This window comes from Plectropomus leopardus, chromosome 11 (genome assembly GCF_026936395.1).
Source record: "Plectropomus leopardus strain MGB_pleo_1.0 chromosome 11, ASM2693639v1, whole genome shotgun sequence".
Taxonomy (NCBI): Eukaryota; Metazoa; Chordata; class Actinopteri; order Perciformes; family Serranidae; genus Plectropomus; species Plectropomus leopardus.
Genome location: NC_142186.1, coordinates 15,020,841 through 15,041,740, shown reverse-complemented (window position 1 = coordinate 15,041,740; position 20,900 = coordinate 15,020,841). Strand labels below are relative to the sequence as shown.

At 38.9% G+C, this 20,900-nt stretch overlaps 2 protein-coding genes across 3 annotated transcripts in view; one reads left to right on the top strand and one right to left on the bottom strand.

Annotated features, from left to right (window-relative positions):
- The window catches only part of LOC121945319 (transmembrane protein 65), a 74,252-nt gene that overhangs the window by 14,863 nt on the left and 38,489 nt on the right, over nucleotides 1-20,900 (top strand). For both annotated transcript variants that reach the window (XM_042489437.2, XM_042489438.2), the window contains exon 3: nucleotides 9,927-9,971. In XM_042489437.2, the coding sequence (XP_042345371.1) occupies nucleotides 9,927-9,971 (45 nt within the window). The remainder of the gene's footprint in view (nucleotides 1-9,926; nucleotides 9,972-20,900) is intronic.
- On the bottom strand, nucleotides 14,856-20,761 carry LOC148188225 (uncharacterized). The gene is made up of 7 exons (XM_088084871.1): nucleotides 20,668-20,761; nucleotides 20,249-20,531; nucleotides 19,871-20,022; nucleotides 19,452-19,734; nucleotides 19,074-19,225; nucleotides 18,655-18,937; nucleotides 14,856-17,174 (listed from the first exon to the last, which is right to left on the bottom strand). Exons 1-7 carry the CDS (start codon nucleotides 20,759-20,761, stop codon nucleotides 17,036-17,038), a joined length of 1,386 nt encoding a protein of 461 aa, XP_087940997.1. The 3' UTR covers nucleotides 14,856-17,035.

Genomic DNA, 20,900 nt, shown 5'->3' with positions numbered 1-20,900 from the left:
AATAAAATAGAGCCAGGAAGGTGGTCCTCACACACCTACACATACCACCGGATTAGCTCTGGTTCTTACACTGGTTCCATTAAGGACTCTTTCCACCAGCTTTGATAGAACCATTGTAATCCCAGATTCATCATCAACAATGGAGGTCGTTGCGCAACCAAAGTAAACAGCAGTGGCAATATGGCAGATCGCTTAGATTACCTACAAACTCCAAAAAAAGCATGGACCAACGTGTAATAACAGCTGCGTGCTTTTTTTTTTTTTAGATAATTTCTCACTTAAGGTCTCCATTGTCACCTTCTCCATCCTATCTTTCCAACCTTTAGCAATGACACACACAATGATGTCATCACGGTTCGTACTTCAGGTTAAGGAACGTCAGCCATTTTTTGATTCCAGCTGAGAATCAGCTTTTAAGGTTGTGAACCAATTTATTTTTTTTGGTGGAAATGCTCTAAACAGTTCAGGTGCAGAAACCAGAATGAAACCTGTTCCATATTGGTGGAAAAGCTAAAATATAGGTTGTCATTAGGCAAAATGAGTAAAAACACCTGTGCATGTGTTTGTGTGTGTACCATTGGTGAACTGAGGCTTTGACTCTACTGCAGCAATTTTATCACTGACTAACTGGCATGTAGGAGGCCAGCTGTATGCAATTACCTGCAGTTAACTTGCGTGAATGATCAAAAACCAAGGGCTGCTGCAGGATTTGGATCTTCTCCAAAAACAAAAATGCAGTAAAATATTTGGTGTCTGTCTGTCTGTATCAGCATCATCAGGAAATGAAATATAATAATGGAACTGTTGTGTTTATTATGACATGTTATTACTGTTTAACCATTTATGTAAAATGCATGGTCCCCCAGAAACTTCATATCTGTGTGTTATGAAAAATCGCAGAGGAAGTCATTGTAAACTACTCAGAGTGTGAGGCACATCTAAGTTATTTTGAGCAGCCCATTGCTCAATTAAAAATATTTCTCCTTTTCTCGTCTTCTTTTCTTTGCCTCGTCCTTTGTTCGCACTGGCTGGGTGCCGCCTTTATAATGGAAAGGAAACAATGGCTTCTTCTTTTCCTCCTGTCATTTGTGACTTGGCATTTGTCTGTGGGATATTTCCAAGGATTTGTCGTTATTTTTTGTCTGTTTCTGTGTTTTGTTTCAGGCCCTCTACAGCTGCCTTAATTGGTGCTGGGGGAATAGACGGCTGTATACATATTTGTCTACCTGCCACATAGAGTTCACTGAACTCACAGGGGGAAAAGGTACTTTGCTGCTGAAATCTAAGTTAGGCTTGAGTTTGTGTGGTGTCATGCTGCAGTGTGTCTCACTGGTATATATACTGATTAGGAAAACCTGCGTTTACAGGGAGCACACTTATTATTTTCCCCTCTGTAGATGGAGTTTTGAAGTTGTGACATGACCTTTAGAATTCCTCCGGTAGACATGTAAGGGTTAGGTAAAGGGGAGCAGATAAACATAAATTAATAGGCTTTCCTCCAAAAAAGTGTTTGTATGTGAATTGCACACACACAAGGTGGACTCTGTCATTTTTTCTAAACTACAACACATTATCATCCCAACTCAAATCAAATATTACCGCTTGGTCAGTGGACTTATATGACAGGCTAGGTATCCTCCTGCGTCTGTTGTTGACATTCTGGGACGTGTGTTGATGTACATGTATGTTGTTGGTATAACACCTTGCATTAATGTTTATTGTCTGCCCAACAAAAGCACATGGGCAGGTATAGAAAAAATCATCAGAAATTGCTCAACAGTCATACAGGAAGCAAACAGAGGCATCTAGAGTGAAAGTCCAGGGTCTGTTGGACCCATCCACTGCCCTTCCGGTCCTATAGTGACTCCATCTCCTTATATTACATTTTTACCGGCAGCATTCAAAACCGACACCGTCCAGCAGCACATCATACTCCAGAGAAAGATGCTGTTTGACCCAATTACAAACTAACACCACCTGGCCATGTATCATATAGCTGTGAAAGGCGCCTTTTTGTCTGGCACTAAAATATCTGACCAAGCGCCAGTATTTGACAAGTTGGCAATGAGAGTGGGCTGTGAACAATGTTAGATCTAAGAAAATTAGATACAGACACATTTTATCGAGTACTGATTGCTTCCCATTTTGTTGTACCTTCTTAAATATTTTCTGCAAGTTTTGTTTTTTTAATCTAAACACCTATTCCAAGGTAAATTCATTTTAAAGTCAAATTTACAAAACTTGCTGCTACAAAGTCTTTCTTCCCGCAAATCTTTTCCCATTTTATGTTTTCTAATGACTGCCCCTGCTGTCTTGACCTGCATGCTATGTGCTGTGAAATTTGCTCTTTTCAGTCTCATAAATCATGGACAATGGCAAAGCACGGTGCAGTTGATGAATGGCTGCCCTCTATTGTTCCTGTTAGGCTGCTGAGCTCATGCACACATGCGCGTTTGGCCATACAGACCATCGTACGCACACAAAATGCAAATTATATAGATTCATAGATAAATCAACCGATAAACACATGCTTATGCAGTCACACACCTTACCCCTTGACACAATAGTCTGTGCTGTATCAAACCACTCGTATAATGAGAGTCTCTTCTGTTCGAGAAGATGTGCAACTCAAAAATCAATGAAAACCCTGAAGGTAAAACAAGGATGTTTCTTGGTCAACATTTTCCAGATAAAGCCCAGGAGACAGAATACTAACAGAGGCAGTCACACACACACACACACACACACACACACACACACACACACACACACACCAACTGCATCACACTGCTGCACAGTGCTGAGATGAAAATGCCCCTGCAAACCTGGTTTCTACCACTGTAACACTGATACCTGCATTTGCAGAAAACCTTATTACCTCAATTTGTCATTTTCATTGACTGAATGGACCGTCATGTATTCATCATAACTGAGCTTTGCTGAGAGAGAACTCGGCTTTTCTATTCTTTCACAGACTTATCTCCTTTTTCCAAAGCTCTGTTCACACTTCTATTTCATGCTGTACTGGCACCAAGAGACAAAATGTGTAATGAGCCATTTGTCACGGCAAAACAAAGACAGGATAGTGTGACTCTTATGTCGCCTTCAGACAATCACAGCTAAAGAGGACTTGAGTATTAATGGTTGCCTCCTCAAATACAGAATAACAAGCAGCCGAAGAGGAAATAAAACAACAGAGTAGAACTTAAAATCTCAGGCTAAAACCCAACCGACCAGCATAAAAATAAATGTTGTTAAATGGATATGACCACCAATAGGAGTGAAACATATGGACATCGGATAATGATCAGATGCAGAAGTGATATTAGATAATATGACTTTTTCCTAATTAAACGTAGCGGCATTAGTAAAATGAGTTTTTTGCAATGCCACCTGAACCATGAAATTTGGTACAGGCTGGATTCTGTTGATTCCCGAAAGTTGCTCAGTGGCACATGAAGCCAAAAATATTGAAGTGCCACATAGAAAATTACCCAGATGATCTGCGCTGCTTCCGCATCATTGGGCCCCCAAAGCAGGTGTACTTGAGACTTCCACTAAATTGAATGGGGATGAAATGATTTACTCTTGCAGCTCTTCTGGAGCAAGCAGCCACCTTCAAGCCTGGAAAATGAAGCTAGTGCAAAAGTGCCAAAAAACTGCAGTTCATCAAACTGCCACTTGAGGCTGGCTCCAAAACAGAGTAAATCCCCATAGACCCCTATGTTAAAATGTCCAAGTTTACAGCAGAGATAAACATGTTTACAGACAGGTACATAAACAGTATTGGTCTTTCTAGCTAATTTCAGCATTTATACATCTTTTTAATTTCATTAAGGCCCAAAGTTTCACATATGTAAGGGTGGGGCCTCTTGAGTGACAGGCTGTCTGTGGGTATTGTCCTCGGCTTCCAGTCAGATCCAGCCAGATCCATTCCTCGCTCCTCCACAGCTTCAGCCTCTTGTCCGAACATGGTCACTTCTGGCTCCAAAATACCAAGATGGCAATGAACAAAATGCTAAATTTGAGGCTTCATAATGAGAGTCCACAAACCAAATGGTGAAGTCACAGTAGCTATGTCCATTATTTATCCAGTCTATGTCCGAGACTTTTGAAATGTTTTTGGACAGAATGCATCAAATCCCAATAGTGAAACGAATACTTTTGCAAGGGTATAAACATCTCTTTCACAGTGTAAGTCTGTGGGTGAAATGGGTTTTTTGGGCCCAATGGCATCATGTGACAGCCTGGAAAGTTGTAATTCCACTGTTTGGCCTCATAGTCGCTAATATGCTGTACTCTCACATTGCCCTCCGATACCCATACTGCCATTCTATTTAATATGCATACATTTCAAACTAACAACAGCAGAGCTCTTTGGGCTCTCCATCTCTGGCAAGCTTGAATCTTCAAGGCAATGTTAATAAATGATATTAATATCTGCTGTGTTCCAAACTGCATATGTTTTCCTGTTTTCCTACAAATTTCATGCCACGGACTTAAACAGATTTATGAGCAAGAGGGTCAAAGTTCAAGGCGCAGTTCTATGTTCATTGGCTTGATAAAGTTATTTACCAGTTAACAGGCTTGTTGTAGTTTTTAATCATTTGTAGGCTGTGCATAGTAAACGCCTCAGAGAATTTCTGTTCCTGACTGGGCAATGAAAAGTTCAAATCTGTGCTCAAAAAAATCTGTTTATCTGTTAACACAGTGTTTATCAGGTGTGTGTCGTACAGGTGATTCTACAAGATAAGAGAAGGTTTGCCAGGAATGAAAAATGGTTGCTTTGGTATTTAATCATGCTCGTGGTTAGTTACTTATCACAGCCCATTAAATGTTTTCACCACTCCTGTGTGTTGAAATTGAATTCTTTTGAGACAGCAGCTCTGGGGGATTTAAGATACCATGCAATCAATACTTTATACCGGAGGAGTCCAGGGGGCAATAGACAGCCATGTCAGCTATCACAGTTCTTATAAATGGTGGGATGAGGCTCGGTGGATTGGGAGAGAAAATACTTCAAGGGACTCTGTTTTTCGTTAATGGGATTTTTTCATGTGACTAGTGATGAGACGGTGACTCAGCTGCATTTTCATTTGGCCTCATTCTTTTCAAGTGATGGGAAAATATGGCAGGAACAGGCTTCTGATGTGCCCACAATGATGTATTTAGTTTTTTGTATCATATCGAAATGAGGCAAATTTGGACAATATATTAGATGATCACAGGCCTGTGTTTTCGCAGTGTACAGCAATAGTTTCTGCTGTCTGGGGAATAGTTAAAAAAGTTATTCTGCACTATCCCTGCTGTTTTATAACCTTGAATCTTGCCAGTTTCTTTTTTTTTTCTTTTAGAAAATCATTTCATAATGTATTCAAATTTGGTTGATTACAAAGTGTCAAATGATTTATGGCACTAAATTAGAGAAGATAAACCCTGAAAGGAATGATCTGCTTTGGTCTTACAAGTTAACCTGAACTTGGACAAATTTTAAATTACAACCCTGAGCCAAACGTCATTAAGAGTCATTACATAAATATATGATCATAGGTTTTACTTTCTCAGCTCTTTATTGTGTTTTTTGTGTGTTTGATGTGCTTTTTTCATGTAGTTTTGTCATATCGTCTTATTTGTTTTACTCTATGTCATGTGCTATTGTGTGTATTATTTCATGTGTATGTGTGTGCATGTCTGTGTGTATGTGTTTGTTGTTGAGGTTTTTTGTACAACTTTATATTATTATGTAATTGTGTTGTGTTTTTGTTCTGACCTTCCAAGGGTACTGCAGATGTGAATTTGCTCTAAACTATAATCTGGTACGGTACATCAAATGGTAACATTTATGTTTTAAACTGTACGTGGTCCTTTTTAGATAAATACATTAAGGAATAAATAATCTGTAACTGACAACTATGAAATTCTGATCTTTCATATCTAATAATAAAAAATCTTTTTAGATGGAAGTTCCTGAAGTGAAACCTTTTCATTTGGGGTCTGTAACCTATTGTGTATCAGTTTAGAGAGCATTATTATGAAAAGGTTTGAGAGCCACATACTCATATTACTTTGCCAAACCTTGTGCCAAAAAAAAAAGGCAAACCTCTCCAGGTAATTCCAGAGGTTAATTACTCTTGTCTGCCTGAAGGTTAAATGTTATCCAATTAAACCACTGAAAGTGCCAAGTTGACCAGTGTGTCCTTGAGTAAAAGGTTTTTCCAAAGAGTGGAAGGATCAGACTTATCCCAGAAGTAAACAGATGTCTGTTGCTTACAATTTAAGACAGGAAACCATTGTCTTTCGTGTTTCCTTGGTTATATTTAATAAAAAAAAAGTACCACAGAAGGTACAAGAACACATCTGATAAATGGAGAAAGCATACACAGCACAGGGTTTGTCACCACTGCCCTGACCTCAGTAAATAACTAATTTCCTTTAAATTCATGTTGGATTAATCCACCTAACAATTATTTGAGATCATAATAAATCGACCTAATAGAAAGACATTGATATCCATAATTCTACAAAGATACTTTTGTGTAATGTCAGATCAAGGCTACATTAGTATTTGTGAATCATTAATCATTCCGCATTCACTGTCACTGGTCACACTGTCACATCTTTACTGCCAGTCCCTAAAATATGACCATCCCTCAAACCACCTCAACCAAAACTTTGTGAATTAGTATTTTTTATAAGGCAGATGTTTACAGCAGAACATGCGTGAAGAAAAGACGGGCAATTTAGTGGAAATTTAGTCAAATTTGGTTGCAATTTAGTTGAATTTTTTTTTCTAAGGTCTAAATAATCAGTAACAATGTTTGCTATCATTAATATCTGGACAGTGATGAGGGAAAAGAAGATCTATGTTGACCAAAAGTACCACTGGTTAGTGACATCCATATGATCATCCATCAAAAAGTTAGCTCCTTTCTAAAGCCTTACAGATATTAGTGTTGTATAAGAGCTGAGAACAATTCAGACGGAGGTTTTAGTGACAAAAACTTGTGTGGTTGATGCAGCACTTCACTGACAGTGTTGGCTCACAGATAAGCACAGGAGGATAATTGAAAGCCTTTAATTAAATCCTAGAACAACCTCTGACTGACTAATAAATGGAAAGAAATGTGTTCAGGTAGTTAATTGTCAAAGACATCCATCTCCTGTGGGTAGGATCTTCATCTCTGCCAGTTTGTTTCTGTCTTGTAGTTTGATAGTTTATTCTTTTGTATCTGAGGGGATGTTCCAAAACCTGTGAAATTAGATAAAACCTTTAACGATGTTCTGAGGGGATTCGGAAAGAAACAGTATTTCATTATGCACAAGGTGCAGCAGAGACTGGAGGCACTGACAGGTCTGTGCATGTGAGTATGAGCACTGATGATGAATATATATACGTGTTGGTGTGTGTACATCTCTGTGAATGTGTCAGCAGTGTTTTAATTATCTTGCTGATGAAACAGCCGTTGATTAGGTGAACAGTCGTCCGTTGTTGAGACAGCAACATGAGATGGGGTTGAACTGAATACTGTAGTGTGAAGCTTGTAATGTGACACTCGGTCCTGAAAGGAAAGGAGGAAGTGAAAAGGAGATGGAAATGGGTGGGAACAGCAGACAGGATGGAGGCAGATGTTTTTGTTTTTGTGCTTTTGTTAGCATTTTGTGTTATAGTCTGAATTTATATAATATTATAATATAATATCACGAGGGGGGTCATTTTGCAAGTTTTCAGTGTAAATTCACCAAAAAGTGATAACAATGTCAAAATGTATTTTAGATGGGAAAAACACGTTATTGTGAATAGCTGATCATTTCGCAAAGTCAGTATTCCTCCCAGAAAGCAAATCTGGCATTTTGGCATCCGTGTCTGTGTATGAATGCATGATTGTGTGTCTGGCTGTAGTAGCGGAGACAGATTGTGTTTGGCGAAATCTGCTGTGGTTTTACCCTGCAGTGGTGCAATAACACCTGAGAGCGCTGGAGCATACCTCATTATGTGGTCTAACATTTCCACTGACCTGACTAAAACAAACCCAATTTCCCAGAACCTGCGGAGGAAAGATCTTTCCTGTCTTCAGCCTTAAGCAAAGTAATAATCTCTTGTTTTACAGCAGGTCTCTGTGCTACTTCATAGTTCATTGACTGTTTTGTCAATGAGGCATATCCAGTCTGACACATATTTAATTGCACAACCTCTCATCACTGGTGGACGTTACAGCTCTTTAACTTTACAGCGTTCCTTTAACTTCAGTGTCAATGTTATGAAATTGGGATCAGATCTCAGTAGTCGTTTTATTTTTATCCACATGCTGGATGACGTGATCATGATCATCATTTAAAGCTGATGACCCTGCTTCAGCTCTTCCCTCTCTGTCCTAAGCCCCTCCTACAAGACAAAATGCATGTGTTTCATAAAGTAACCCATTGTTTCTCATACATTTATTCATTTAATATAATATCATTGTGGAGTTTCTCTCAGTTTCCCCTGCCCCTCTCTCTCTCTCTCTCTCTCCCTCTTTCTCCCTCTTTCTGTTAATCAGACCACAGATTAGACAAGAATTAGCTGTTTCACCATCCTGCTGTCCATCCACCTCACCCTTCTTCACTGGGAAAAGAGCAGGCAGCAGCTCCAGACCTTCGATTGACGCTGCAGTAGCTCTAATGTAGCCAATGCAAACCCCCCGGTGTTGAGTTTCACAGCAGGCTGGTAGCCAGCAGTAGCAGCAGGTCTAACTTGTGCAATGGCAGCCGTTTCCTGATCCAGTGGGGAGTCAGGGCTGTCCTGGAGGTGGGGTTTATGCTGGCTGTACCTGAGTTGCTACGGCCGCTGACTCGGCGTTCTTGAGTTGTTGCATGCTCCAATCCCAGCAAGATGGTCTTTAGTAGTGGGAAGTGGGGCGTACACACTGGACTCAAGACTGCAGCTAATGTTAGCTACGTAATGTGAACTTAAAGATCAGCCAATTTCCTTTTCTGATATGCTTTGCCAAGGCTGACCCATGTTTTATTTCCTTTATTGTCAGAAACTGTTTTAAACTCTTTTTTTTAAGTCCATCTTTCTTTTTTGGATTTCTTTGCAGTCTGGGCAGGTTTTGCCGACACTAGAATAGCAATATCAACTTTCTCTGCAGGATTCTTTGCCATTGAATCAGGTTTTCACTCTCTAAAGGGGCGTGCACATGCATCTGCATTTGTAGAACAGCCAGTAGAGATTAGCCAAAGTCTCCTATCATGGACTAGATTTCCTAAAGACTGAAAACATGGTCAAGAGGAGGTGCAGAAGTCTAGTATTCTCTTAGACCACTTCAATTACAGTATAATTAAAGTTCATCATGGGATTTTTGCCCAGTGACACAGAAAACTGCCTACCCCAGTTTTAAATCTGTTGCTATGAAGGCAGGTAATGAATGTCTCCCATACCTTCGATCCTGTCCTCCCATTTACCATACTCTCTCTCTCTCTCTCTCTCTCTCACACACACACACACACACACACACACACACACACACACACACACAGGCACACAGACACACACACAGGCACACAGACACATACACACACATTCTCCAGTTATAATCAGTGAACCAGCAGGCCTCCTCTGAGGCCTGATTGGCAGCATTATTATAATTTCTTGACGTCACTTTTGTCCTCATTTGGATCTCGCTCAGGGGAGGCAGCAGCAAGAGAGGTGCTCTTTGCTCCTCTTCCTCGCTCCTTTTCATCTCCTCTGACACATTGCTGAATGCTCACCCTCACTCCTCTCTCCCCTTACCCTACTTTTACCCTCTGTTTAAAAGGTCCTGACTGATGGGCTTTGCCATTTCAGAACGGTGTGACATTTACCCTGACTTTTCCTCTCCTTAGAAAAACAAACCATAGAAAATGCAGATGCTTTATGATACATTTTTTCTTCCTCTTGTCATTTTCAGGACAGCTGGAAGTTGCACCACCGACTGCAGCACAGTTAAGATATGGTAAGAAGTCAAATCTTTCGTAACCTTTGTGAATGCTTTAGAACTACATGTGTTTCTATTTCACCTTTTTTGCTGATGTAGAGGGATGGTAAAAGGAGTACATTGATCTTAAAAATGCTAATAATTCTTGTAGCATGACAGCCTGGATTGACATCCCTCATTTAACTGTCAATCAAACACGAAGGTTAATATAGATCAGTCTTAATTAATGTAAATAGGCAGGTCATGGTTGTTCAGTCTTAATAGTTTGTTTCCATGGTCTCACCAAAGGAAATATGTACTTTGGTCAGTTTAATCTGAATCCAAGGTGTAAGACAGAGGCACAAGTTTTTGACACAAAGCACACATTATTTAGCTCTTCCGTCATGCTGGGCTCTGTGCTTGAGAGTCCATCACTCCACAGTTAACACAACAGATTATGTTACAGAAAAGCAGCAACAAACAGTCCAGATAACAGACCCAAGTCAGGATCTCCTCCTTGTAAAACGAGTCCTTGTACACCACCTGCTGTACAGTATCATGCATGGTCTGGACAGCTAATGGCCTTTAACCTAATATATTTATTGATTAATGTTTATGGTTTGTAAGATCCCCATTTGCTTCCGCTGATAGAGTAAAAAATGCTTATAAATGATATGGAGCAAAATACTGACCATTAAAAACACGAATTAACGCAAGGGTCTTAACTTGAGTAAAAAAGTAGAAATAAGACTGAACTAGCAAATAAAACAAAGAGAAGATGACTAACTTGGATATTTACTCCCAAGCATGTTACAAAAAAAAGTCAATTTGGAATATGAAGCGATGTGGGGTGAGTTTTAGAACGGTGTCTTGCAGATAATTTCACACTACAAATGGAGGGTCATGCACTCACACATGTGTAATCCACCTGCACACGCTCAACTAAAAGCTTGTGCAGGCCTACTTCACTCTGCAGAGCTCACTTACTGACATGAGATTACTCAGATTTCTCTGCTCCTCTCAACCTGCGTAGAAGTCGGAAACCCAGCTGGTAAACCCACTGTGGTTCATATCAACTTGTATTTGTATTTTTCCACACAGTATGCATTTAACAAAGAGATCTTTGTGACCATATCAGCAAAAACAGAAACATCATGTGAGAAATGTTTTCTGCGGCTCAGTGTTTCTCATGGGCTGAAATGCTGTTTTTCCTGCTTTGGCTCTACAGTAAAGATAACACAGTCGAGTTAAACGTTAAAAAGCAACATCGAGTCAGCCGGCTGGAGGAGCAACAGTGTCGAACACAGCACTCATGACTTTTCTCACACTGACAAAGCCTTTGTGTTGTGTGTATTGCTTTTCACCTCTTGGGAATTACACACATCGATGACTTCTATGGAAAAAATGTCAGTGCCTTTTCCTTACTATAAAAACATATCTGTTCCACACTGAGTCAGAACACTCAGGCCTAGCAGTCATGAAATAAGCATGATAACTGATTGAAGTCCTTTGTGCAGCTCCTTCATTTTTGTAGAGTAAACTTTGACTCTGTTCTCATTCATTATGCAATCAAAAATATCATCATATATGTTTTTTATATGAGATTAAAAAAACAAATATCAGTTATATAAAATGTTATCCATTTTAAACCCATCCATATGGACAAATTTAAAGGGATAGTTCATCCATGAATGAAAATCCAGTCATCATCTGCTCACTGCCATGCCGATGGAAATTTGAGGGAAGTATTAAAGTCCACAGAACACTTTTACAGTTTCAAAGGGAAAAGGAGTTGCAATCATCTACCAAACATTTGAAGAAGATGGTAACCAGGATTCAAACGTTAAAAGAATACATAATAAAACCACAAAATATTTCCATATTACTCGTCCAAAATAATACAAAAGTCCTGAAGCCCCAACGTGCCAAATTGTTGTGAAAGTCACTGGTTTCATGTTTTTAGCCTTGTTGTAGCTTGTAGCAGAAAACATCATAAATGCTTTTTATGCCTAAAATGACCCAAAATACACAAAAATGAATAGATTTACAAATCTTACATACATTTTTACAGGTGCCACAAAGATAAAAGTACCTTAGCCGCTTTTCAGTGACTAAAGGAATGTTTTGTTGGTCTGCTAGATTTTAAGGTCTGTTGTTTACTGTAACAAAGAGTAACTGTTTTGTTACTCCTCCTGAAAGTGACTTGATTGCTAAATGTAAATTGCACTACATTCCTTTTACTTGAGTTGAACAAGCTCTTGCATTCATTTTTCCCAGTTAAGACTGGGCTATTTTTTGTTGGGTAATAATGCCCTGCAGTGTATGACAAGTTTTAAAATGTTATTTTTTGTAAATTTCATTGTTATATTAATTGTGTAAGAAAAAAATAATAGTTCGATAAATACAAAAAATAATCGATGGATTAATCAATTAATTGAAAAAATAATTGATAGATTAATCTATAAAAAATAATTGTTATGTGCAGCCCTATATTTTACATACATTTGGCATCTGTAAATGATCACTTAACTTGAGGACACAAGATTAAAACTAGTAAAATGAGTAAAATGAAGGCTATTTTTCATTTCATGGAGACTTTATAGCCCATTTTTAGGTGGCCCAGTTACAAAATGGATTGTTTAAGTGGCTGTGTACACTAGACACATGCATGCATGAATGCTAATCAAAAGATTTACAGTATCACAAGTAGAACCAGTTAGAATGTATACTCCTTACTTAACAATCACAGACTCGAAATGGGTATAGAGTCTCTTCTGTCTGTCTACTGTTGACATAAGCTTGTGGGCAGTGACAGAATCAGTAATTGGTTTTGATAGATAGATATCACATTATCACCAAAAAATCAAATATTTAGGAGCTGTAATACTTACTTACGCATAGTGAAATTTCCAACATGATATCACTACTCTCTTAGTAAGGAAGTGTTGTTAATTTACAGATTTTTGTAACTATTTTAGTCCCACAAGCAAAAGTATCATTTCCTTTGACTATCATTTTGCATTTTGGAAAAATTGTCATAGGTATGTGTTCAGTAATTAGCATTGTAAGTGAAGCATGATGGCAGTTGTCATTGTTTATTGCTGTGGTTGTTTTTAAGGGGTGTGGTGACAGTGAATTCTCATCCGAGGGCACCAGAATCCACTGTCTTCCAAAGACATGGTATGACACACTCTTGCACTTGCTTTGGTTCTTATAAACCAGTCTTTCTCCTAACTTTATAAGAAGCAGAGGCTGCATGGATGTGGGGCTGTCAAACCATCTCTTTTACTGCCTGTCGACTGGATGATTTATTTTGCCCCAATGAAGCCTTGTGATGTGTGTTGGAGAGGGGTTTCCCCAGCAAGTTGTTATATCCAAGAAAGAAACCTCTGCAGGCAAAAAAAGCTTGTGCATGTGTGTGTATGTGTGCGTGTGTGTGTGTGTGTGCGCGCATGTGTGTGTGTGGGGAATGGGAGTGGGCCACTACCGACCCCCCTCTGAAAGTGGCCTAGTGATGGAGTGTCCATGTTGGAAGCAATGCTGCCGGTGAGACTGATGGATGATGTGTCATATCTGATGGTAGAAATACCCTGAGAATAGGTCTGACATATGGATGTGCTACAGTTATACAGTGGTAAAACTAGATGCTGAGAGGGAGTGGCAGATAAAGGGGCTGGGGAACTTGGCATGAAGTAAAGAGAACGATAAAAATCTATAGAAAGAAATGAATATTGGTGGTCGATTGAGATGAGAGCAAAAAGGTGTGTGAAAAGAAATTTTCTCTGAGAATTTTTTGTGGGTTTAGGTATACTGAGGTGAGACCTGTGGGAAGGGGAAGTGTTGCCGGGTGATGTCTTGCAACTTGTCTTGAGTGGATGAGGTTATCTTAGATTACTTTTTCTCACCCAAGTCAACTTCTTTAAATAGTTGCTCTTTACTCTTAGTAATATTTCTTAAAAGATGTGTCAATAGAATGCTTGTAAATGTTGAGTGATTTTGCTCTTTACTATGAGAAGTATAGAGTAGCATGCTGTGTACAAATTTCATTGCAAAGCTATGCTTCAAAGTAGCTTCCTTAGTACAGTTCTTTCTGTTATGCTGGTACAAAACTAGAGCATAATTGGGCAAATTTTTTATGAGTACTTGTTTTATCAACAGTTTTTTTTCTTCTGTGCTTAAAATTGCACACAATTTGCAAACAATTTGACTCCATGTTTGTTTTTATGTTAAGTCACATTTCTATATTGTGCATCCATATATAATTTCTATACAATCCCAAGTTTCTGGAGCAACCACTCTGAAATTCTTTAGTATAGATGGCAAGTCCTGCATTTTGTATGAATTGTCTGGCATGTGCAGTCTTACAATTAAAATATAAAAAAATAGTTACATATGCCGGTATGTCTATGGTCTTAAACATTTTCAAAATCAGTTAAGATATGAAAATTCTCTGGTGTGCACCAGGAATCATGGGTAGCCCCAATTCCAAAAAGTTGGGATGCTGTGTAAAACACACACAAAAAGAGAATGCAGTGATATGCAAGTATTTTTAAACTATATTCAATTGAATACAGTACAGGAGGACAGTACAGTGCAGTACAGGATATTATTTTCTAACAGATAAAGTTGGTGTTTTTTTGTAAAATGTACACTTATTTTGAATTTGATGCTTGTAAACACATTCCACCAAAAAGTTGGGGGTGCAACAAAAACCTGCAAAAGTCATGTAATGCTCAGACAAACAAACAAACACCTGTTTGTTACATTCCACAGGTAAATAGGTTAATTATTAACAGGTGATTGTATCATTATTAGTATGAAGGGAGCATCCTTGACAGGCATAGTCATTCAGTGATACCCGATAGCCAACTCCAGACACACAATGAGTGTTGAATGTGGGAGAAAATAAACAAAAGAGATGAATGGCTTTTGAAAAGTCATATTTATTTTGCAAGTGCGGTAGATAGTGAATCAAAAATATTAAAGAAGTTAAAGAAAAATGACAACACATGATTCTGGACTTTTGCAGCCAAGTTTGCTGTTTTGCTGCTTTTCTCAGAGGGACAGTGGCACAAGATCAGCAACTGAATCCATGAGGGACTGAGGAGCGCCTGTAAGGTCACCTGATTTCACCATTTAATTTTATGATGAAAGACAAAACTTTAAACAAGTTAAATTTTCCAAATACTCTATATAGTTATTCGTTGACTAGGCAGAAAGTCTTAAGACTCCCTTCAACATTTTGTTGTATTTTATGGGGCTGTAAACTTCTGGGGCTTTCAACCTCTTTGTGTTTCTGTCATCTTTTCTGCTACTCTTAAGCTGTTTAAAAGTCTTCTCCCCAATCCTAACCGTATTTCACCTTAGAAGCTCCAAGGGCAAAGATGCTTTATAAATAATTTTCATCTTTTCCAGGATCTAGGCCTAACTTTAAAGGGAAACCATCATCATTCTAAGAATTTCCTAAATATTTCATCACCAGGAGCAACTCTTTGTACTGGGAAGCTTTGTGAATATGGCCTTTGGTCGATTGATTGATTGGTTGGTCGATATTCTCTCATCCAGCCAAATTCTCATTGGCCGGACAATCACTGGTGTTACTTAAATAAGGCCATGTGTCCACAAAGCGTTTCTTTTCCCAACTGAAAACACCAGTTGTTGTTGTATAATGCTTATATTTGTCCTCTTTGATGGTTTGTCTTTGTTGTATTTGTCCCACTCTCTGTGATTTGATGGGTTTATTTTACTAAGTATTCAAAAAAACTCATCAGCTCAAGGCTAAATTACAAAGTCTCTGAGAAGAATAGGATCTCCCTGGAGATCTTGTTGAAATGACATGATGGCTGAAATTAGCTTTTGGGCTAAAAATGAACTTAACTTTCATAGTGTCCAGATTGTCAGTTTTTTCTCATTTGTCCTTTGCAACATTTATGGGTGGAACAGACTTGTGAATGCAGTTCAGGTGGGAAAGCGGTACAGTGCTCCGGTTTTTGTTTTTTTTGTTTTTTTCTTTCTCAGATTTATTACATTTGAAATCACATTTATTTTTAACTTGAGGCATTTCATGTTCCCAATCTGACTTTACTAACCCTAGAGCCCTGTGACAGGAAAAAACAGACAGACAGACAAACAAACAAAAAAGGCTTTGGTTGACACATAACGCTCCTACATAGAGTAAACTCGCTGCACTGTGGAAATTTAGTTAATCTAGAGATAAGGTGCAGATTTGTTTCCCCCATCGACCAACAGATTGGTTGAAGAGAGGGTTGAAATTCAGTTGATGAAGATTTTCTTTGGTTGATTACAGCCCTAGTTTTCTGATTTGTAGAGAAAGGGGAACTATCTAAACTTATTGAAACACACTACATGAAATTCATGATTATTGATGCCTTTTGTACATTTTGAGAGTGAAAAACAAATTATTTATTTGTTTTTTCTATATTGTTTCAGTTTCTCTCCAATGTGTTGCTATATAGATATGTAGGTTACTCTGTATATTGATGGTTGCCTACTGTGGCCAAAAGCAATTAAATAAAATCAGGAAGGATAAATAAATTATATGGTTGTGTTACATTTTGACTGTGCCAAGTTCACTCTTTCCCTTGGTAAGAATCAAACAATTCTGCAATGTTAAGATTGGGAACTTTGGGTGCAGTGTGGTGATCTTTTGTTTTTGATTCTTACCTTTATTTGATTTTTGATCCTGCACCGGTAGAAGTCCTTTGGATGTGTGTGCCCTCCTACCATGTTTACTCTTTCCCTTAGCCTACAGTCTTAGTGCTAACTTAATGTGCACTAATGGTTATTCACTTAAGTAGACAAAGAGTAAAAGGGGGAAAGTGAGAACCTCAAACAACTGTGCAACATCACTGTTATTGATCCAGGTGCAGTATTGATACTGTAAAGCAACAAAGCCTATTGTGGCTTAAAAATGTGTTAAACTGACATCACTTTAACTTTGCTATAATGGTCAATTGACCGTTAATGTTAATATTGAAGAAAAAGAAGCAGAAACATGCAGAGATTAGCTTTAAAATATGTGAATATTAATATGAGGAATTGTTTCATCCTCAGTAGGACACATTTTCACTGAACTCATCTAGTTATACCCCAGTGACTTCCACCTCACACAGTGTAAGGTATTCTCTTCCAGGAATTACAATGTTGATATACTGGCCTTCCATTCCATTGCAGTGAAAGGTTTCAGAGCCCCCCGGTGGGATAGACAAGATAACAGCACATCTAAAGATAGAGAAGAAAAAGCAGAGTTATGGGTAAAAATGTGTCACGAGGCAAAAATGACGCATAGAACTGACCAGTAGTTGTAATTACAGAGTGACACTGTAGACTGGATTTAAGCATCTGATTATGGCGCCTCATTGTGTGACATTGGTTGCTCTCTGTCCACAATGAATCTATCAAATGTGGCACTCCGTCACATCATGTAAACAAAGCACTAACTTATCAGCTGTACACTCAGAGAGATAACTACTGAAAAGTTGGAAGAGTACTTACTTCCCTATTATTCATATTCACAACAACACAATTGCAAGTAACTTAAAAATCTTATTGCTGTAGCCACCATACTATATATATCACCATCTCCACATAGTAGCCTTTTGGTAGGATTCCTGGTAGGATCTACTCTGTGCGGCTTGACGTACAACAATAATTGAGTGGAATATGTGCTTATAAATGTGAAAATACAGCACTCATATCAGCAGGCAGCAATATGCCTTAAGGCCCAGTTAAGGCTGGACTATTTATATGCGGAAAGGATGTACTAGTTAAAATTATTTCTGTTAGAGAAAACTTGTAGTGTTATTCAAATTGCACTAATTTTACTGTTAAGATGTTTTGTTGGACTGCTAGATTTGGGTTGGGTTTTGAGGTTTGTTACTGTAACAAAGAGTAACTGTTTTGTTACTCCTCTTAAAAGTGACTTGAATTTAACATTGTTTTATCTATTTTGCTGTTGGATTGCTAAATGTAGATTGCACTACATTCCTTTTACTTGAGTGGAACAAGCTCTTGCATTAATTTTGTTTTGGAGAGACTTTATATCTGACTCTAAAACACAGATTAAATTAAATATACGCCAATACCAATATGATCCGATATGTCCATTAAAGGCTATCGACCCATGATAATGGTGAACCGTTATATATCAGTCGGGCTGTAGAATATATGGAATACTGAGAAATATTTCAATCGTAATGCTTTGTATATTTATAATCGATAAGACTTTAAAATTCTTGTGCAGACCTTGCTATCTCCCACTCTGAACAACTAGCTGCATTAAATCATGATGTGATGGAGAAAAGAGAAGGTTTTGTGGGTGATTCCTCATGTCAACCCTGTGAATCAGATGTTCATTTTCCACTACAGAACTTTAAACATGATCATTAGCAATAAAATAGGACCAGGACTTAAGACAAAATTTTAGCTCAAAACAGCGCACTGTATCACAGTGTGTCACAAAGCTTCACTTGGCAGTTAAGACAGTGCAATAGTATACAGTGCAATCAAACTAATTGAGCCAATGGTGCTCAGTTATATCATGTCCAGTTAGAGCGCAGTGATAGCTATTGATGATGCTATTACTGTTACAAATGTAGGTTGCTGTTAGGGAAATATGTAGATATCAAGTGCATAAATTTCCTGTAACATACAGAAGCAATATATAAATTCAACCCCAACATATGTCACAAGGTGCTCTTACATGGGATTAGCGTTGCCATTGTCATAAAGGGAATTTCCAATGTGGATCTCAGCACGATCAAGCCGATTGTGGCAGCAGTCTTTCCTGTTGGTGATGGTGACAGTGTTGATCTTATATGGCTTAAGGAGGTCCAGTCTCCACCATGGTTCGTGATCATTTTGTGTGTGGGAACAGGAGTTTTCTCCATAGTTGCTTGCACGATTTCCATCAATGGCCCTTTCAGGGACACCATGCCACCCCAGGGAGGACTGAGTCACTTTTCCACCTCTGGCGATATTGGTAGCTGCACAGAGTTACAACACTTGTTATTAACAGTAGTTAGCGAAAGGCACAGAAGTGATCCATGTATTGATCTGACCAAAGCCACCAAAGAAGAGGCAGGCAGCATAATGTTGAAGAGTTTATGTGGTAAAAATCACCAGTTGCAGCTGGCTGGCCAGTGACTTCCACCTCACACAGCGTCAGGTATTCTTTTTTTCCAGGAATCACAATGGTTATGTACCGGCCTTCCATTCCATTACAGTGAAAGGTTTCGGAGGCCCCAGCTGCAATAGACTTGATGACCGCACATCTGATGAAAAATGAAAAGCAGAATTATGAGTGAAAATATGTTACTGATTGAAACCTCTTCAAAGAACTCATCAGTATATGCCGTTATATACTGATGATGCTGTTTCTGTGAGTGAAATATGGATTTCTGCTCGAGAATTATGTAGATATCCAGTGCAGTGATGTCATGTAACTCACACAATTAATGTATAAATTCAACCGTAATATATGACAGAAATTACTCTTACATGGGATTAGCGTTGCCGTTGTCATAAAGGGAATTTCCTACGCGGATCTCAGCACCAATGAGCCTACTGTGGCAGCAGTCTTTCCTGTTGGTGACTGTGACAGTGTTGATCTTATATGGCTTAAGGAGGTCCAGTCTCCACCATGGTTCGTGATCATTTTGTGTGTGGGAACAGGAGTTTTCTCCATAGTTGCTTGCACGATTTCCATCAATGGCCCTTTCAGGGACACCATGCCACCCCAGGGAGGACTGAGTCACTTTTCCACCTCTGGCGATATTGGTAGCTGCACAGAGTTACAACACTTGTTATTAACAGTAGTTAGCGAAAGGCACAGAAGTGATCCATGTATTGATCTGACCAAAGCCACCAAAGAAGAGGCAGGCAGCATAATGTTGAAGAGTTTATGTGGTAAAAATCACCAGTTGCAGCTGGCTGGCCAGTGACTTCCACCTCACACAGCGTCAGGTATTCTTTTTTTCCAGGAATCACAATGGTTATGTACCGGCCTTCCATTCCATTACAGTGAAAGGTTTCGGAGGCCCCAGCTGCAATAGACTTGATGACCGCACATCTGATGAAAAATGAAAAGCACAATTATGAGTGAAAATATGTTACTGATTGAAACCTCTTCAAAGAACTCATCAGTATTTGCAGTTATATACTGATGATGCTGTTTCTGTGAGTGAAATATGGATTTCTGCTAGAGAATTATGTAGATATCCAGTGCAGTGATGTCATGTAACTCACACAATTAATGTATAAATTCAACCGTAATATATGACAGAAATTACTCTTACATGGGATTAGCGTTGCCGTTGTCATAAAGGGAATTTCCTACGCGGATCTCAGCACCAATGAGCCTACTGTGGCAGCAGTCTTTCCTGTTGGTGACTGTGACAGTGTTGATCTTATATGGCTGAAGGAGGTCCAGTCTCCACCATGGTTCGTGATCATTTTGTGTGTGGGAACAGGAGTTTTCTCCATAGATGCTTGCACGATTTCCATCAATGGCCCTTTCAGGGACACCATGCCACCCCAGGGAGGACTGAGTCACTTTTCCACCTCTGGCGATATTGGTAGCTGCACAGAGTTACAACACTTGTTATTAACAGTAGTTTGAGGAAGGCACAGAAGTGATCCATGTATTGATCTGACCAAAGCCACCAAAGAAGAGGCAGGCAGCATAATGTTGAAGAGATTATGTGGTAAAAATCACCAGTTGCAGCTGGCTGGCCAGTGACTTCCACCTCACACAGCGTCAGGTATTCTTTTTTTCCAGGAATCACAATGGTTATGTACCGGCCTTCCATTCCATTACAGTGAAAGGTTTCGGAGGCCCCAGCTGCAATAGACTTGATGACCGCACATCTGATGAAAAATGAAAAGCACAATTATGAGTGAAAATATGTTACTGATTGAAACCTCTTCAAAGAACTCATCAGTATTTGC